Raw genomic sequence first — 16,833 nt, forward strand, 5'->3', positions numbered from 1 at the left:
TGCTGAATTGCCCCTGATGTGACTAACTGGTGTGAAGCACTTTGAGGCAGCAGCCAAGTGAGTCATTGGACTGTGTGTGTGTGTGTGTGTGTGTGTGTGTGTGTGTGTGTGTGTGTGTGTGTGTGTGTGTGTGTGTGTGTGTGTGTTGTTGTAGTAGTAGCAGTGGATGGTAGAAGTGACAGAAGTTTACGCATCGCTCTCCTGACATGGTCCAGCTGTCCAGTTCAAGAACTAAACAGTCTGAGAGACTTTCTCCACCTTTACCTCCAAGTGTTTGCTCCGTTTGTTTTCCTAAAATGTGATTCTATGGCATATACAGTTGCTGTGGTTTTCTTTCAGAAAGTCCTGAGACCGAAAACACACATTCCACCCTCAGTTTGATGTAGCTTCTATCTGAGGCTTTAACACCTTTTTAAAGGTATATTCATTCCTATTTTCTGCCTTAAAGTGGTACTGCATTTTTGGTTGGTTGGCTAATTAAAATGCACCAGCAAATGAAAAAATACTTTTAAAAACAGGATGCAAGAAATCTGACATCTCGCCTGTTTTTCTCAAACACAAACTTCCACATCCTCGGGCCTGCTTTAATTACCTGCCTGAGATAATTACCTGCAGTGAAAGGTTTGTACAACCTAATTAGATGGAACTTCAAGGTATTTATGCACAGACTCGGCGTGTTTTGTGGCAGTGACATTTATTTTCAATAGGTGTTCGAGCCGTGATATAACATTTTCACACATCCTCATACCTTTTTTTGTACAATCCGTGGGCATTCGCTGACACGATCATTAATATTTAACTTGAAAACATCATCATCAAACTAACAATCGCTTTCAGCTTTTTTACTTGAAGATCACTTCTCGACGTATTTATCATTACAGTACTCCAGAGATACATTGACACCGATGGATGTAACGAACGTGGTGTTGTGGTTTTCATGTGGTGTATCCTTGGCAGTGCCTCAGTGGGCAAAACTAACAAGCCCTGTGGGACGTCAGTCTGAAGGCTCTGAAAGGGCCTCTGGCTCACGTTAGACGCGAGTGTAAACTGTTTGGAGTCTCTCACAGCTCCTCCAGTGGGAAGCCCTGTGGTTTAAACAGTCCCTTGGCCCAGCCGCCTGTTTAAATACCTTTAAACGAGCCTCTGACGTCTTTCCTCCTTCACGTCGTTGCACTTACTGACCTCTGACCTCCCTTGCGTGGACGGCAGAATTACTGAAACATTTCAAACTGAGCCCATCAAAGTCAGGTGATCCTGGCGAGACAGTTGTCGTCCGTGGCGTCCAGCATGCTGCTGCTGCTGTGGACCGACAGGAAGTACTTCTCCTTTGTCATAACGCGGCCGATGATGCTGACCAGAACCTTCCTGTACTGCTGCCGCAGGAGGCAGTAGACAAACGGGTCGCTGGAAGCCTTGGCGTAGCACATGCATTTGGTGGCGATGCCCCAGTACCGGGGGATGTGCACGGACGGAAACAGCTCCACCAACCTGAGGGCGGAGGACAAAACGCATTCAGGTTTCACATTTCTAACACAGACGGCCATCAGACTGCACCAGAAAGATCTCTGCTTTTTGCTCTTTATCAAACACATTTGAGTTCAGGGGCCGAACACAACCCAGGACAGGTAAAATAGAACCAAAAGAACGTGTAAATTTAAACTTTTCAGAGCATACATGATGAAAGTACCATTTTTTATCTCAAACCAAACAATCGCTACAGAAATTTACTACAATCTCATTATGAAGTCAATTTTAATTTTAAACCTTCTGGTGCAAAATACAGAGAAATTTCAAAGAAAATCCCTCTACTATTGCATTATCCATGTTTTTACAAACTCATACTGAGAGCATGACCTTGAGGATAATAGTTTGCTAGCTTTCGTTGGATCATCTGTAATATTTCAGCTCGGGCATCAGTGTTGTGTCTGCTACTCTTTATAAATTTGTTTAAATAATAAAAAAATCAATGTTTTCTTTGAAACTTTCACAGTTTGCTTTATCATTTCCTGGGCCAGATTGGAGCCTCTTGCGGGCTAGTTTTGGCTCACAGGCCTTATGTTTGACACACCTGCTTTATGAGGTTCTTCCATATGCAATAACTCTGATACGAAGCTCATACATAAATAGATTGAGGGAAGATTTTATCTATTTTTGTGTGTTTGTGTGCAGCTTGTTAAATGCCCCATAATATATTCTCAATACAATCCTCAGTTTAAACTGTTTTTCCTGCAGTTTTTTGGCAGTGATACAAACAAGTCAAGAATCTAATGCAATCCGCTGTAACTTTTCTGCTGTTAAAAAACTGTCTTACTGGTGATTGCATACAGTGTGACGACAGTGCAGTATAGAATCGATGAGTCACTCCATCTCCGAGGGGAGATTTTAAAGAGTGAGACAATGTGCCTCCTCCATGCTTTATCTCACGCCAACGAGTCGTTTTTGATTGACTTTCAAATGTCGCTTTTGAAATACACGAAGAAAAAAGCATCTGCAGCTTTTGCTTTAAAAATCACTTTATGACTTTAACTCATTAGAATTACACTTACAGTGAATTCACTGTTTGTTTTACTGCAATGATGATTTCTTTATCACAAAAAGAAAAACTACAATAGTTTTTTTTAGGCAGTCATGAGGAATGAAGTTCTAAAAATGTGTACATTCACGAAATAATCATTACCATGACTATTCTTAGTTGTAGTATTATGAAAAAACGCTGGGGAAGGCATTTCCCTGCATCTGCTTCATGTTTCTGCACGTCTTCATTATTTATTTATTTATTTATTTATTTATTTATTAAAAATTGGATCCCCATTAGCTGTCACCCAGGGTGACAACTAATCTTCCTGGGGTCCATAACTACATACAACAATTATAAATAAGAAGATAAGCAAAGTACATAAAACAGTGAGCAGAATGGATAAAACAACTACTCATAAAACGCAGTGCATAAAGACCATTAAACAATTGAATACGAAAAAGAAGTAAAATAAATATACACACACAATTCAATAGAAGACCAGAAAACCAGATAGAACAAGGCAATGATACAAATGAGACATACAACAAGAACTAAGAATGCACCTACAAGGCAATCATGCTATGAGGATTTTCGTGACCATGGTTTTAAAAGCTTTTATGTTGTTCTCCTTTCTTACAGTAGAAGGTAGCCTATTCCACAGATTCGCTGCCCTGTACATCACCGTTCTTCGCATAGCCCCAGATTGAGCCTTTGGAAGTGATATGCAATCTGCCACATGGGATCTAGTCAAATGAGAGTGGCGATCATGAACATAGATAATTTTTTCATATAGAGGCCTAGGTTTCATTTTTATCCTTATATTCTGAAAAAAAGTTCCAAGATTCCTCTGTAATCTCTTCTCCACATGTAGCCATGACAAACACTGATGCATATAGTCAATGTGAGTCCGAAATGGGCAACGAAGAACTAGTCGTGCGGCTTTATTTTGCAGCACCTGTAGTTTATGAATATCTTTTTTTGTGGTACCCGACCATATGACTGAGCAATAATCCAGATGAGATAGAACTAAAGACTGAGTGACATATTTAACTGATGATTCTGTCATAAAATAAGCACATCGTCTGATGGCAGAAAGAGCTGTACCCATTTTTGTCACAATCTTTCCAATGTGACTAGTCCAGCTCAAGTGATCATCTATAGTTACGCCAAGGAGAACAAACTTTTGCACCTGCTCCAGGGGTATATTATTTACGGTGAGGGACAAAAAGTTTCTGTTCTTAGATTGCTTCCTAGTGTCCAGAATCATGCATTTCGTTTTACTAACATTTAAAGCTAGTCTGTTAGACTCTACCCATTCAAATACATGGTCTAAATCACTTTGAAGCACATTATTCAAAATTTGCAGGTTCTCTGAACTGTAATATATAGTTGAGTCATCAGCGTACATGGCTACATGGGATCTATCTAAGATGAAAGGAAGATCATTTGTAAAAATTGAAAAACACAGAGGGCCAAGGCAGCTACCCTGAGGAACACCACATTCTAGCTTCAGCACAGAAGAAAAACTACCATTGAAGTATACTGACTGTGATCTATTTGTTAAATAGCTGTTAAACCACTTAAGAGAACAAGCAGAAAAGCCATAAGCAGACAGTTTATTCAGCAATAAGTTGTGATCTATGACGTCAAAGGCAGCGCTGAAATCTAAGAACACAGCACCAACATAATTTTTTGCATCAAGTTCACCAAGCCAATCGTCTGTCATATGGACAAGTGCAGTAGAGGTAGAATGGCTCTCTTTAAAGGCATGCTGAGAATCAGATGTGATATTAAAATTCATAAAATATTGTGATATTTGTCCAAATATGAGCTTTTCCATAATCTTGCTCAAAACGGGCAATATACTAATGGGTCTACTATTAGTGCCACTAAGAGCCAGCTTATTATCCTTAGGTAGGGGGATGACTTTAGCCAATTTCCAAATATTGGGGAACAAGCACTCTTTTAAACTCAAATTAAAAATGTGACAAACAGGCTTGGCAATATATTTCGCCATTAATGAGATCATTTTCCCATCTAAGTAGTCCAGCCCAAATTGTTTGCTATTCTTTGTTATGAACTTTGAAAGTCCCTGATCTGAAGGTTTCAAGAGTGACGGTAGAATTACTGCTGGAAAAAATACTTTGACTGATTGATTGACTGACTGGCTGGCTGGCTAGTTGGTTGGTTGTTTCAAGTTGGTTGGTTGATTTTTTTTTTTGTTGTTGGTTGGTTCGTTGTTTTTGATTTGGTTGGTTGGTTGGTTGGTTTTTTGGGGGGTTTTGTGGGATGGTTGGTTAGTTGTTTTGAGCTGGTTGGTTGGTTGATTTTGGTTGGTTGGTTGGTTGGTTGGGTTGGTGGTTTTTTTGCTTGGTTTGTTGGCTGTCTTTTTAGTTGCTTAGTCAGTTGGTTGGTTAGTTGGTTGGTTGGTTGGTTGGCTGGCTGGCTGGTTGGTTAATTGGTTGGTTAATTGGTTGGTTGGTTGGCTGGTTGGTTAGCTGGTTGGTTGGTTTTGGCTGGTTGGTTAGCTGGTTGGTTGGTTTTGGCTGGTTGGTTAGCTGGTTGGTTGGCTGGTTGGTTGGTTAGCTGGTTGGTTAATTGGTTGGTTGGTTGGCTGATTGATACCACACTATAGAGGTATATGATATACGTAAGTTTTAAAAATGCATATTTCAATGAAAAAATTGTTAGTTTTAGCCATCACTAATTCCTTTAAGAATGCTTATTAAAAACATTATGGAAAAAGACATTCCCCCGACCCAAAAATATTTTATGTTTCTATCTGGCCTCCTATAGAGTTAAAAAAATCCCTCATCTGCAAGTATGTCTTGATTCAAGACTTTAACAAAAGCCATAGTAATATAGAGTAATCTGCAGCTTTGTGTTTTATAAACTGAAAAGTGTAAAAGTGGCAGCAGGGCTGATGAGTTACCTCGTCACAACATAAGGTGAGAAGCAGAGGATGAAGGAGCCGATGAAGATACAAATCTTTTTGCTGGCGCGCTGCCTCCTCTTCTTCTGCTGGGCCAGACACCTCTCCTTCACACTGACAGACAAACAGAGGGAATTATTAATGCTCAGCTCGCATTATTCATCAATGCTGCAGATTTCAATCTTTAATATGACAATGCTTTTTGCTCTGTAGCTGTCTCTAGTCAGACTGAAAGAATTAAACGTCTCAAAACGGTGATCTTTATATCAGTCCACACACACGCACGTGCACACAAGATGCTGAGAGGAAACTACAAGAACTGCAAGACATTTGTGAAGTCCTAAAATTATATGGATGAAGTTATAGAACTGCATGGATCAAATAGACAGATAGATAGACAGATAGACAGATAGATAGATAGATTCAGTTCATACCTTGGGTGAATATCAACCAGCAGAATGAGAGTCTGCACTGTGATTACATCGATCCTCTTGCAGTGAGACCTGGCCACCCTCAAAACTTTCAGGTAGGCGAAGCAGAGGACGAAGAGGCAGAGCGCGAAGCTGCTGCCGTGGAAGAGCGCGGTGAAGGCGGAGTACGCGCGCAGCTGCTGCGCCTTCCCGGCGCCCAGGTGAACCGTGCAGGACGCGTACGCGTGGCTGTAGCCTCCCCAGTCCATCATCAGCTGAGTCAGGGCAAAGGTGAGCGAGTGCAGCCAGGAGTAAGCCACGATCAGGAGCGCGTCCCTGTAGCGCATCTTGCTGGAGTAACTCAGAGGGAAGACCACCGCGATCCACCTGTCCATGCTCAGCGCCGCCATGCTCAGCATGGCGTTAGTGGTGATGAAGGTCTCCGCGAAGCTCACGGCGTGGCAGAACGAGTCCCCGAAGGGCTTGGAGCTCCGGGCCACCCCGAGGAACGTGGCCGGCATGTTGATGACAGTGAGGAGGATGTTAGAGAAGGAGAGATTCAGCACGAAGACCCCTGGCACGTGGGAGCGCAACTCTGCGCTCTGGGTGAAACATAGCAGCACCGACAAGTTTGTCAGCAGCGACACGACAGATATGACCACAATGGACACTTCCAGGAGGAACTCCGGTATGCTCATCTCTCGAGGCTCAGTGACACCTGTGGGGAGGATGCTGAGGAGAGACCGCCGTGCTCTCTGCACTCGCCCCCCTCCAGCTGCGACCGGCGCTCATGGTGCCAGGCGGAGAGCTGTCCGGTGCTGAAAAAACCCAAAACAAACCCCGCTGTCAGCGTGACACCCAGCTGACAACTTCCTCGAGATGTCCAAGAATCGAGATTATTTGTTTGTTTGTTTGTTTGTTTTTTCAGAGGAATCCAAATTGTTTTTGATCCAAAGTGAATCTCAGTGTAAATGCTGGCTCGCGGTTACCGGGCGGTCTGTGTTTACACTCGGTCATGCGCACTCTCTCCTCATGCGCCTCCTCTCTCGCCGGCAATGCCGTGCGCCCTGCACGTGCAGTCGGTAGCTGGCTCATGTGACGCTTGAACAATATTCATGCAAGCAGGAGTTAATATGGGAGATGATGGGGATGCTGTGGTGTTTGCACACAAGTTGCTGTTTTTATCTCCAAAACAAAAAAAAAAAAAAAAGAAAGAAGAGATGAGCTTTTTAAAGATAGCCTTTAATAACTGCAAAGAGAAAATCAGCTTGAAATATTCGATTTTAGTTTAATATGTGGGTTATTTTTACATGCATTTGTCCAAGAAATACAGTCATTTTTTTAATTACTGCTTCAAAAAATAATTTGAACTGTAATCACACTGCGTGCACATGGCGTGCTCATTCCTCCCCAAAACATCAGGTGGACACACACACACACACACACACACACACACACACACACACACACACACACACACACACACACACACACACACACAGAATTACTCATCTCCATGGCAACACCAAATCTCTGGAGGCTTCATCACTCTTTGAACTTCTTCTTTAGCAGTGATTTGTGCTGATCTCCCCTCACATCCCTGTAAGGAGTCGTTTTGTCCGTTCAGACGCTCCGCTTAGAACAATCCTGAATAAAATAAGCCACAATGTATGGAGGGAGGCAGGATGGAGGGAGGACGGAGCAGGAAAAGTGTGAGAAGAAGACTGGAACCTGAGAGGCTGAAAATGGATTTGAGGGGAGGACGGACATGTGCAGAAAAACAGATGATGGCTAATCTGCACATTGTCGCTACTGAATGTCTTACGGGCAGCTACAGTCTGTTTCAGACTCTGAACCATTTTAATGAAGCTCTTGGAAGATACTGGTGATGTATTTTTATCATAAGACAACAAAACGGCATCGTTCTATAAATATAGTGGACAAGCTGTTGGAGCAGATCTATGCACGCTTGTGTCAGATCTATACGGAGGCTTTAAAATATAAATCATGCTTTATCTCACTGATTTCAAACGAGAAATTTTTGGATCAATGTCAGATTTCCTCCATGTTTTAACATCTATTTGGATAAAAATCAGACCTATTCTTGTGAAAAAGCAGAGGTGTGAAACTCATTTTACTCCAGAGGCCATAGACAGCCCATTTCCATTGTGAGAGGACACTAAAACAGAGATATAATATCCTTTCCATGAAAACTTTACAGATTGACTTTGTTGTGGTGCAGATTATACATTATACATGTGTATAATGAAAATGTCTATATTTTCACAAAACCGAACATTTGTTACAGAAAGTTGCTACAATCTCAACATAAAACCAATTCTAATGATACTTTCTGGTACAAAATGTCCAAAAAAAAACCTTTCCTCTAGCTGTTGCATTGAGCATGTTTTTACAAACTCATGCTGTTTGCACAGCTTGAAAGATACATTTTGTTATTTTCATGGCAGCATCACTGATATCTCAGCTCAGGTATCAGTGTTGTGTTGTGTTGCTATTCTTTAGAAAAATGTTCCTGGTTATTATTGGTTAGAGTGGAGCCTCTTGCCGACCAGGCGTGGCCAACTGGTATTATGTTTGACAATTTACATCAGTTTTCCAATAAGTATTTATTTATTTATTTATTTACTTATTTACTTATTTTATTTTATTTAAATTTTATTTTTATTATCTATCTATCTATCTATCTATCTATATATATATATATATATATATATATATATATATATATATATATATATATATATATATATATATTTATTTATATATATATATTTTTTTTTTTTTTATTATTTTTTTTTTAAACATGGTTATGGGAAGTAGCATTCCTCTGACCGTCATATTTTCCCTCCTGAATCTCTCTGGCACCTTCAAAGGAAGGATACCCCACATTGAATGCCTCCCATCCAAGTAGAAATAGCAAAACAAATTGTTTGAAATGTTTAAAAATATATAATCTTAAATGCTATATTTCCTCTGAGGAGGTTTGCTCAGGGTGCAGGACACCGCTTTTGGTTGAACAGAAGCTCATTTTACTGAAGCTAACCAAAAACCAACAATCACAGCCAAGATCACAGGAGATACTGGGAATTCCAAACACGGAAAACACAGCCTGAAACAGTGGAGAGCGACCCATACAGACAAACCTACAACCAGAGCACACAGAAGACACAGGAAAAACCACATCCACCAGAAGAATACAGTCCCAGCAATCACACACCAGGAGGGGAAGTCAAGGAGCCTCAAACCAAAGACAGAGTCAGACTTCAAAATAACACAGAAAACGAAACATGAAATACCAAGCTGCATATGCCTGCCTTCAACGACTTAATGTTAGGAAGAAAAATTCACTTTTAACCTTCTTTTGAATTATGGTGATCGTGATTTGTATTGGAAACTGCAAATAAAAGTATATTATGAGACAGACAGAGCAAATCCAGTGAACGTGAGCTAATTTTTAGAAGCCGGCATGAACAAACAAGCTGCACAGTTTTAAGTCTGTTATGCAGTTAAACCACCAAAGATGCAAAATGTTATATGTCACCTTACATTCAAGAGTTTAAGGATATGATTTGCTTTAATCTGATGAATGTGCTCAGAATCTTTGCGGATTTGCATGCATTTTGGAATATTGACAATCCAATGAGGTTATTCTAGTTTGTGCCGCCGATCTGAGCAGACCGCCAGACCTCAGCTTCATCTGCATGGACAGCTGGTGTAGAGTGGTGCGTTACATGGTGTGAAAGGAGTTTAAGCAGCAAGTGTGAGGTGGGAAAAGGACACAAGATGCAGAAACGGATTCAAACAAACAAAAACAACTTTTGACGATAAAATAAAAAGGCTTTTCAATGAGAGGACACAAAACCAAGTCCAGCCTGTTCTAAATGCGGAGATGGAACAGCCAGTCCAGCACACTATGGCCTGGGACTTCCTCCCTGTGAGGCTTGCTGAACCTTTCTGTGTGGAGTTTGCATGTTCTCCCTGTGCGTGCAGTGAGTTTTGCATGGTGGCCCAAAGTTATTTGTGACAGAGAATATATTAACAGACTAATGTACAGTGGCTTGCAAACCTATTCATGCCCCCCTGAAATGTTCATATTTTATTAATTGCAACAAATGTAAACATATTTTATTGGGGCTTTACGTGATCAACACAACATGATGTGGGAAGAAAATGAGACTTGTAATTTCTGTACAAAGGAAAAACTGAAAAGAAGAAATCCCGTTTGCACAAGGCTGAAAGGAAAAGCTGTTAGAGAGCGCAAAGGAGCTGAGACTGGAGTGGCGGTGAAACATTCGGCAAAGCATGTGGAGGAAGACTTTTACATGATACACTTTTTAGTGTTTTATAAAAAAAAAAGAAGAAAAAAAAAAAGCACAATTTTCCTTCCTCTTCAAGTTGTGTTGGTTTGTCATAAAATCCCAGAAGAATGCATTTGTGGCTGTAATGTGGAAAACTTCAAGCAGTAGAAACACTTTTGCAGGCCGGTGGATGTGCATTAAAGAATTGTGTATTTTTCATGTAATTGTTGGGGGGCAAATATGGTGTAAACAAGAAAAGAAAAAAAAAAAAAGGCAAACAACAGATGATATAGCAAACAATGACACACGTTGTGTGTGTTTGTGTGTGTTAATGTGCGTCTGTAGGTGAGTGGGAGTATTTTTCTTCAAACTTGCCTTCCGAAGTTTTGTTTTCTTTGAATCCTTAGAATTTTTCCTCTAGAAATTTTATCTTAATGTTCACATTTATCGAACAAAATCTCGTTTTTGTGGAAACTGAGGTGCAGCATGGAAGCAAAACCCTGATTCTCATTTGTTTTGTTTGTGTGTGTGTGTGTGTGTGTGTGTGTTAGTGTGTGTGTGTGTGTGTGTGTTAATTGATGCATTAAACATCCTCCCTGCTTTTCACCTCTGTGAGCACAGGAACATGAGCGTGGCGGTGTAGGGGAGCGCGTGGGCGGCGTTTCCCTCTGTATGTACACATTATATACTGTATGTGAACGTGACGACGGGCTGCACTTGCTTTTGTTCCCCAGCTCCTCAGATGTTGTTTATCCCGGCTGTCCCCAAAGGCTAATTTATATTCAATCATTATCATATTCCTCGAAGATCACATTATAGGCAGTAACGCTGGCCCCCAAAAGCATTACCCTCTCTTTATACACTTCGTATTTGTGGCTATCCTCTGTGGAGCTGCTGTCCCTGAGCATGTTAAGTTAATGGTTCAATCGCTGTGAAGGAAAAACCCCTTTTGTTGGACTAGAGAGAGAGAGAGAGGAAGAGGAAGAGGGGAAGAGAGGGAATGAGAAATCACCCCTCAGCCAGAAGGAACCCTCTTAGTGATCACGTGTTTTCTCTGGGTTCTCGGCGCCGGAGAGGCTGTTATGCAAGAGGCAGAAATGCTGATGGCAGGAGCACTTAAGAAGTCCCGTTAGCAAGCGAGGGGTCCATCCGACTCAGCCCCTGAGCCACCGCCTCGGGCTTTGTGACTCTGTAGATATATATATATATATATACATATACTTTGAGTATGTGTGAGGTTACATAACACCACAGTTCCCACGGTCGGCAACACAATACGGAGCTCTCTCGTCACCTTAAGTTTGCCTTTACTTGGCTCCCTTGGAGCAGGGGGATGGTTTCAGTCTCCTTCCACCAGTCTGTGCATCCATCTGTGCCTCCGTCCCTCCATCCTCACAGCAGCGTGCAGCTCAGCCTCCTGAGGTTTGCCTCCCTGCAGGTGGGATCTGTCTGTTTAAAGCAGCTAAACGGGAGCTGATTATAACAGCTTGCACCCTGGGTGTCAGCCCGTTCGACGAGCCAAAGCTCCTGCCGACCGAGGGCAGAGAAATGCCCCTTTTTTAGGCAGCCGTGACCGCGATCTGTCTGCTCCGTTGAGTTCAGACGCGCACGAGAGAAGGCCTGAGAGCCAGGCGTTTTGCGGAGGTGTTGGGAGCACGCCGCTGCATTGTGGTGACCGTCTGCTCTGGATGTAGACGATCAGGAGAGGAGAACAAGTGACGTGACGGGAGGAAGAGGGGAGGATGTGGAGGAATGCCACGGGTCAGTGTTTCTGGGGAGGAGGGATTCTGGGTGTGTGAGTACGTCGCGGCCCTTTTGAGCTGCAGAGCAAACGCTGCGGACAGAAACGCTAACTCACACGGACACTCACATGTCCAGACATACACACAGACTCACTTTCATGCCTGCTCTCTGCCACTCTCTCGCTCTCTCTCTCGCTCTTTGTTTGGCTCCCAGTCACGTGCTAACAGTATGGGAGCCTGTGTGCGAGTGTATGCTGATAATGGCAGAGCACAATGTTCATCATCCATGAGCGAAGCCGCTTCTGACGGTATGTAGTATGGAGATGAACACACAGCCGCAAAACTGAGCTTTTTCTGTAAATGGCTTCAAAAACACAAAGAAATTACAAGGATGTTTAAGTATATTCTTTCCAAATAAGACGCAATAATCGTCTTTTTCATCATTATCAAATATACATGACCTTGTGTGTTTGCGTGCTGATTCCTTCACTCACTCGTGAACGCCGTCAGGCATGTAGGACATCAACAAAGGGTCGACGCTCTGGCTCTTCTTCGCCAGCTTCTGGATGCTTCTCAGGGCGTGTTTGAGGGTTTGCAGCTCTCCATCCTCAGTGCGATGCCTGCCGTTCTCGGCTCCTCCCCGTTTGTGTTTCCTCTCTGGTGTCTAATGTGAAGCTGTGATGGCGAATCCGCCCTGCTCTCCTTAAAGCATGTCTGATCCGTCTCTATCTCCGTCTCCATCGGACGACGGCGGCCTTCATGTCGTCTTTGATGCGTCATCTTCTGATTGATCTTCCGGCTGATTTGTTGTCCAAAGTTGTTGAGACGAGAAGTCTTATTCTGCAAATGCTGATGGGTGTGTGAGTCTATGTCTCCACATATGTACCTGCATTTGTTGTCATAACTTATTCAGGCATTTTCTATCAGAAATTGCTGGAGTGACCACAGATGAGGCAAAAACATGGAACATTTGTACAAAGTTAAACTACTGAAATTACTTTAAAAATGAGATTGTTGGATTTTTAATATTTAGAGTTAAATGCATTAAATCATCCACACAATATGAACAAAGAGAATTCTTGTTAGAGAACAAACAGACGACCAGGTTTGTACCAGCAGGAAGGATTCTGGCAGGGAGATCTCCAGCCGGTTCATAAATTACAGACAATTCGCATAAATAAACTTGAGTTCGACAATCATCATCATGTGCACATGAACCGTTTTATCTGAAAATTAGCTGTTAAGAATAATAACTGATCTTAATTATGTAACTTAATATGAGCAAATACAAAAAAAAAAAAGAGCTGGCATCGAATCAGAATCAGTTTTCTCTGTTTTGAGGCAATAAAAAGTCGATCAGCCTTCTCCCTCCGGTGTGTCGTCCACTGGGCTCTCAGTTTGATGGCCATTAAAATCCACACGGGAGTTCATTGTTTAATATCTGAACTCTGTTTCTCAGTCCACTCTGGAACAAATGTTTCTCTTCTTTGCAGGAAGAGAAAATACAGACTCGGTGTTTCTTTTACTAACAACTGTGGTTGTTTAATTTGACTTAATTGAATTAATATCTGCTGACGATGCAGTGAGAAGGTTCCTTGGTTCCATTGCAGTCTGGACATTTCTGTTGCACGTTCACCCTGTACATGCATTTAGGAGGTAACCAGGTCCCCTGGTCCAAAAACATGAATTTGAGATTGAGTCAGGATGGATAGATGGACGGATCTCACAGAGTGAGACATGGGAAATCCAAGAAAGTGGTCAGGAAGAAGTAATGAAACCTCAAACTATCAGAAACTGGAACAAGACTCTGCTGCTGTGGCTGAAAAGAGAGACGTACTGACAAAAACACGAGAGAAGACATTTCGACACACTTCAGAGGAGACACTAACCACTCACAGCTGACAACCATCAAGGGAGCTATGCAGAAAAAAACTGGACTCACAGATCCCTAAAACCACGTGAACATATGTTAAAAACTGTATATAAATCTCCAGATATCCAGCAAACGCCTGTAAAATGTTGATTCCCAACTTTCCCCACTGAATTCAGTGCCTGGAGCTCCAGCACAGCAGGCATTATTCTCATTATGAGATTTAGCCAACTATACAGCGACAGCACGAGGCAATTACACAGTTTCTCCCAACAGCGAGACCAGTCGCACACACATAAACACACCCACATGAAAATTAAGCAACATGTACGACGACGGTAATACTGGCGACGTGAGCGCGCACACTCACGCCCACGCAGGGGTCACAAGGAGAGAAAACGCCACTGAATTATTCAAACTCCGGAGAATCGCTTGTGTAAGAAGGAAGAGGAGACGAAGGAAAAGGCCACAGACTGAGTTTATGGAGAGAAAGAGCGCGAGGGAGAAGCAGAATGCATGAGTCAGCAGTCTGCCAGAAACATGGAGCTGAGAGACAGAGGGAAGGCTCACAGGATTTATCCATCACTGGAGCCCTGACAAAAGAATTTCAGCGTGTGTGTGTCTTACTCATGTTGTGGGGACTGACGGCTGTTTACACAGCATAATGCATCATGAGCAGAGTTGACAAAGTACTAATTCTCTTTAAGTAGACGTACAGACACATTGGTGGTGTATTTATAAAGACAATCCCTCTTTTAAGACATCTTGGTCCTTAAATTTAACGGACGGTCCATGCTACAGTAACACTTTTTATTCTAATGTGTAAATCTATGACAATGTGTCTAATACTAAACTTCTCATAATTAAAAAAAAATGTGTTTGTTTTCATAAATTGTTTTCCACTGCATGTTTGTGCAGCACCACATCTGATTGCTGTGTTTCTTGAAGAAATGATCCGAGCATACAAATAGTGAATTTACAGTATGATTAATTTCAAACTTGTGCCAAAAGCATCTGGTGAGTCATTAACAAGGGAATCTACATTTTTGCAGAGAGAGAAAAAAAAAAAAAACATTTAAAAACGCGTCATGCTCAGTGATGTGTAGGATGTGGCAGAAAGATTGTATAATCTTTTACATAAATCCGGTGAGTGACAAATGCGATCTATTTAGAGATCATTTCAGACCAGACATGGTGATTGTCTGATTATGGTCAGTTTTGCACTTCCAGACATCTGATTGGTGGAAAGTTGTTTAAGGATCCCTAAAGTGGTGTTACAGTTGGCGTTCTCCAATCCGGGGAATTGACAGTTCATTCCCCCATCCGGTCATGTTTGTGTGCGTACAGTGTGAGTATGTGCTCAAGTCTTCAGCTTGTCCCTCCAGGTTCGCCTCATGAAGGGGTTAAATATCTGAGATTGATGTAAAGCAGTGCAGCGTTCTGCTCCGAAGTCATAAAAACAATTTGAGTGTTATTTTGTGTTTTGTGTATGTGCCTTGCTGTAGCGTATAAGAGGCAATTTAGTTTTGTGGAATGTCGATAAAACCATTTCAGAGCACTCGCTTCATCCCGCGGTGCCGCATCCAGGCGGGGGCTCTGAAGCTGGTCCCAGCATCCCAGACGATGGGAAAAAAGCAGAAACACACTTTGGAGGACTCCCCCAGTCCCCGACACGCTCACAGTCAGTCCAAAGGCAGGAGGGAGGGAAGTGAAATACCCACGACGAAGAACCTGAAAAGGACCAAAATGCTTTCATCTCGAAGGAGTTCTCCGTCGCTTTGCAAGAGCCGCCTGGAAAAACTGCATGTTTGCATTAGTGTTGAGTGAAGGCCAGCAGGACCTGCGCCCAGACTCAGTACCAAGCTCTCAGAGTTCTCTTTCTATTAAATAAAGCATCACTCATTAAAGCTATTCATTAATTTAACGTGAGCGCAGAGATGTATAAGTGAGCGAATGATATTTTACAGGAGGATGCTTGCTGTGCTTCATGGCAGCCGCAGGTCTCCGTCATTCTCCACATCTTGTGTGGGAACTTCATCATGACGGCTGCAGGAAGATCGATTCACTCAGTTCAAGCTCTCGTCACTTAGGCAACTTTTACACAACAACGTTTCAAGTGAAAAAGCATAATTTCTGTGTTTTCATTTCAGGAAAATGTCACGTTTGCACAGCAATAGCGGAAACTCTGAATACAGTGCAGCCAGCATGTTGGACCACTGTTGCTGTAAAGACACAACACACACGTCTGTAGAGAACACTATACCAGACAACTGGGTGTTATGAGGGGAGACACTCCACTAGAAAACACCTAATATGGACCAAAAAAAAAAAAACAGTCTGGAATCTGGACTTGAAAGTCATGGCACATTGAAGGTGGCCTTGTTTGTTATTGTACATTGTTCACTGGCATGACCAGAACAACTATTCACCACCGTGACACGAGTTGTATGCACCACTGTTGAACACCAAACCAACACCAGAAACATAAGGAAAGTTTGCATTTTCACTTGAAAACTCTGAACGGTGGTTTCATTCGTCAAAATGCACACAACTTATTCACCTACATAACTTGCATATAAGAGGAAGTTGGAGGAAACCATGCAAGGAGAGAACATGCAAACTCCACCCTGAAGTGAACCCACTTCTACTTGATAAATCTAAGTCAAGATGAGTTTTTCTTCCAGTTTTGTTTTCTTTTTCATATACTGACTGCATGCATTCACAGCTGCTTTTTTTTATTTTTTTAACTTTGTGTTGAAATGCAGCTGCCAGTTGAAGCTGGAAAGCATCGAGCTGTGGGGTTGTGAGAGGGAAGACAAACAGGAATGCTGTGGTCTGACAAAACCCAAACAAAGAGCTGGAAAGCCTGCAGAGTTAAGATGAGCTGCAGAAAACATGAACTTCTTCACGTGTGATGCATGGGTAATGTACAGATACCGATTAAAGCTGCTCAGGACACGGATAAATCAATGCGAGACTGCTGCTGGCCTGAGGGCTTCTTGTCGGAATAAATTAATAAATATATAAAGAACTGCTTGTGGA

The 16,833-nt window shown here is 42.2% G+C and overlaps 1 protein-coding gene across 1 annotated transcript; it reads right to left on the reverse strand.

Moving 5' to 3' along the window:
- Window positions 1–1,244: 1,244 nt before the first annotated feature.
- Window positions 1,245–6,723, reverse strand: LOC115390964 (G-protein coupled receptor 26-like). Its single transcript, XM_030095027.1, has 3 exons — window positions 5,885–6,723; window positions 5,451–5,564; window positions 1,245–1,488 (listed from the first exon to the last, which is right to left on the reverse strand). The coding sequence occupies exons 1-3, from the start codon at window positions 6,556–6,558 to the stop codon at window positions 1,245–1,247; spliced, it is 1,032 nt and encodes a 343-aa protein (XP_029950887.1). The 5' UTR covers window positions 6,559–6,723.
- Between the last annotated feature and the right edge of the window lie 10,110 nt (window positions 6,724–16,833).

The sequence above is a fragment of the Salarias fasciatus genome, chromosome 6 (assembly GCF_902148845.1).
Source record: "Salarias fasciatus chromosome 6, fSalaFa1.1, whole genome shotgun sequence".
Classification (NCBI taxonomy): domain Eukaryota; kingdom Metazoa; phylum Chordata; class Actinopteri; order Blenniiformes; family Blenniidae; genus Salarias; species Salarias fasciatus.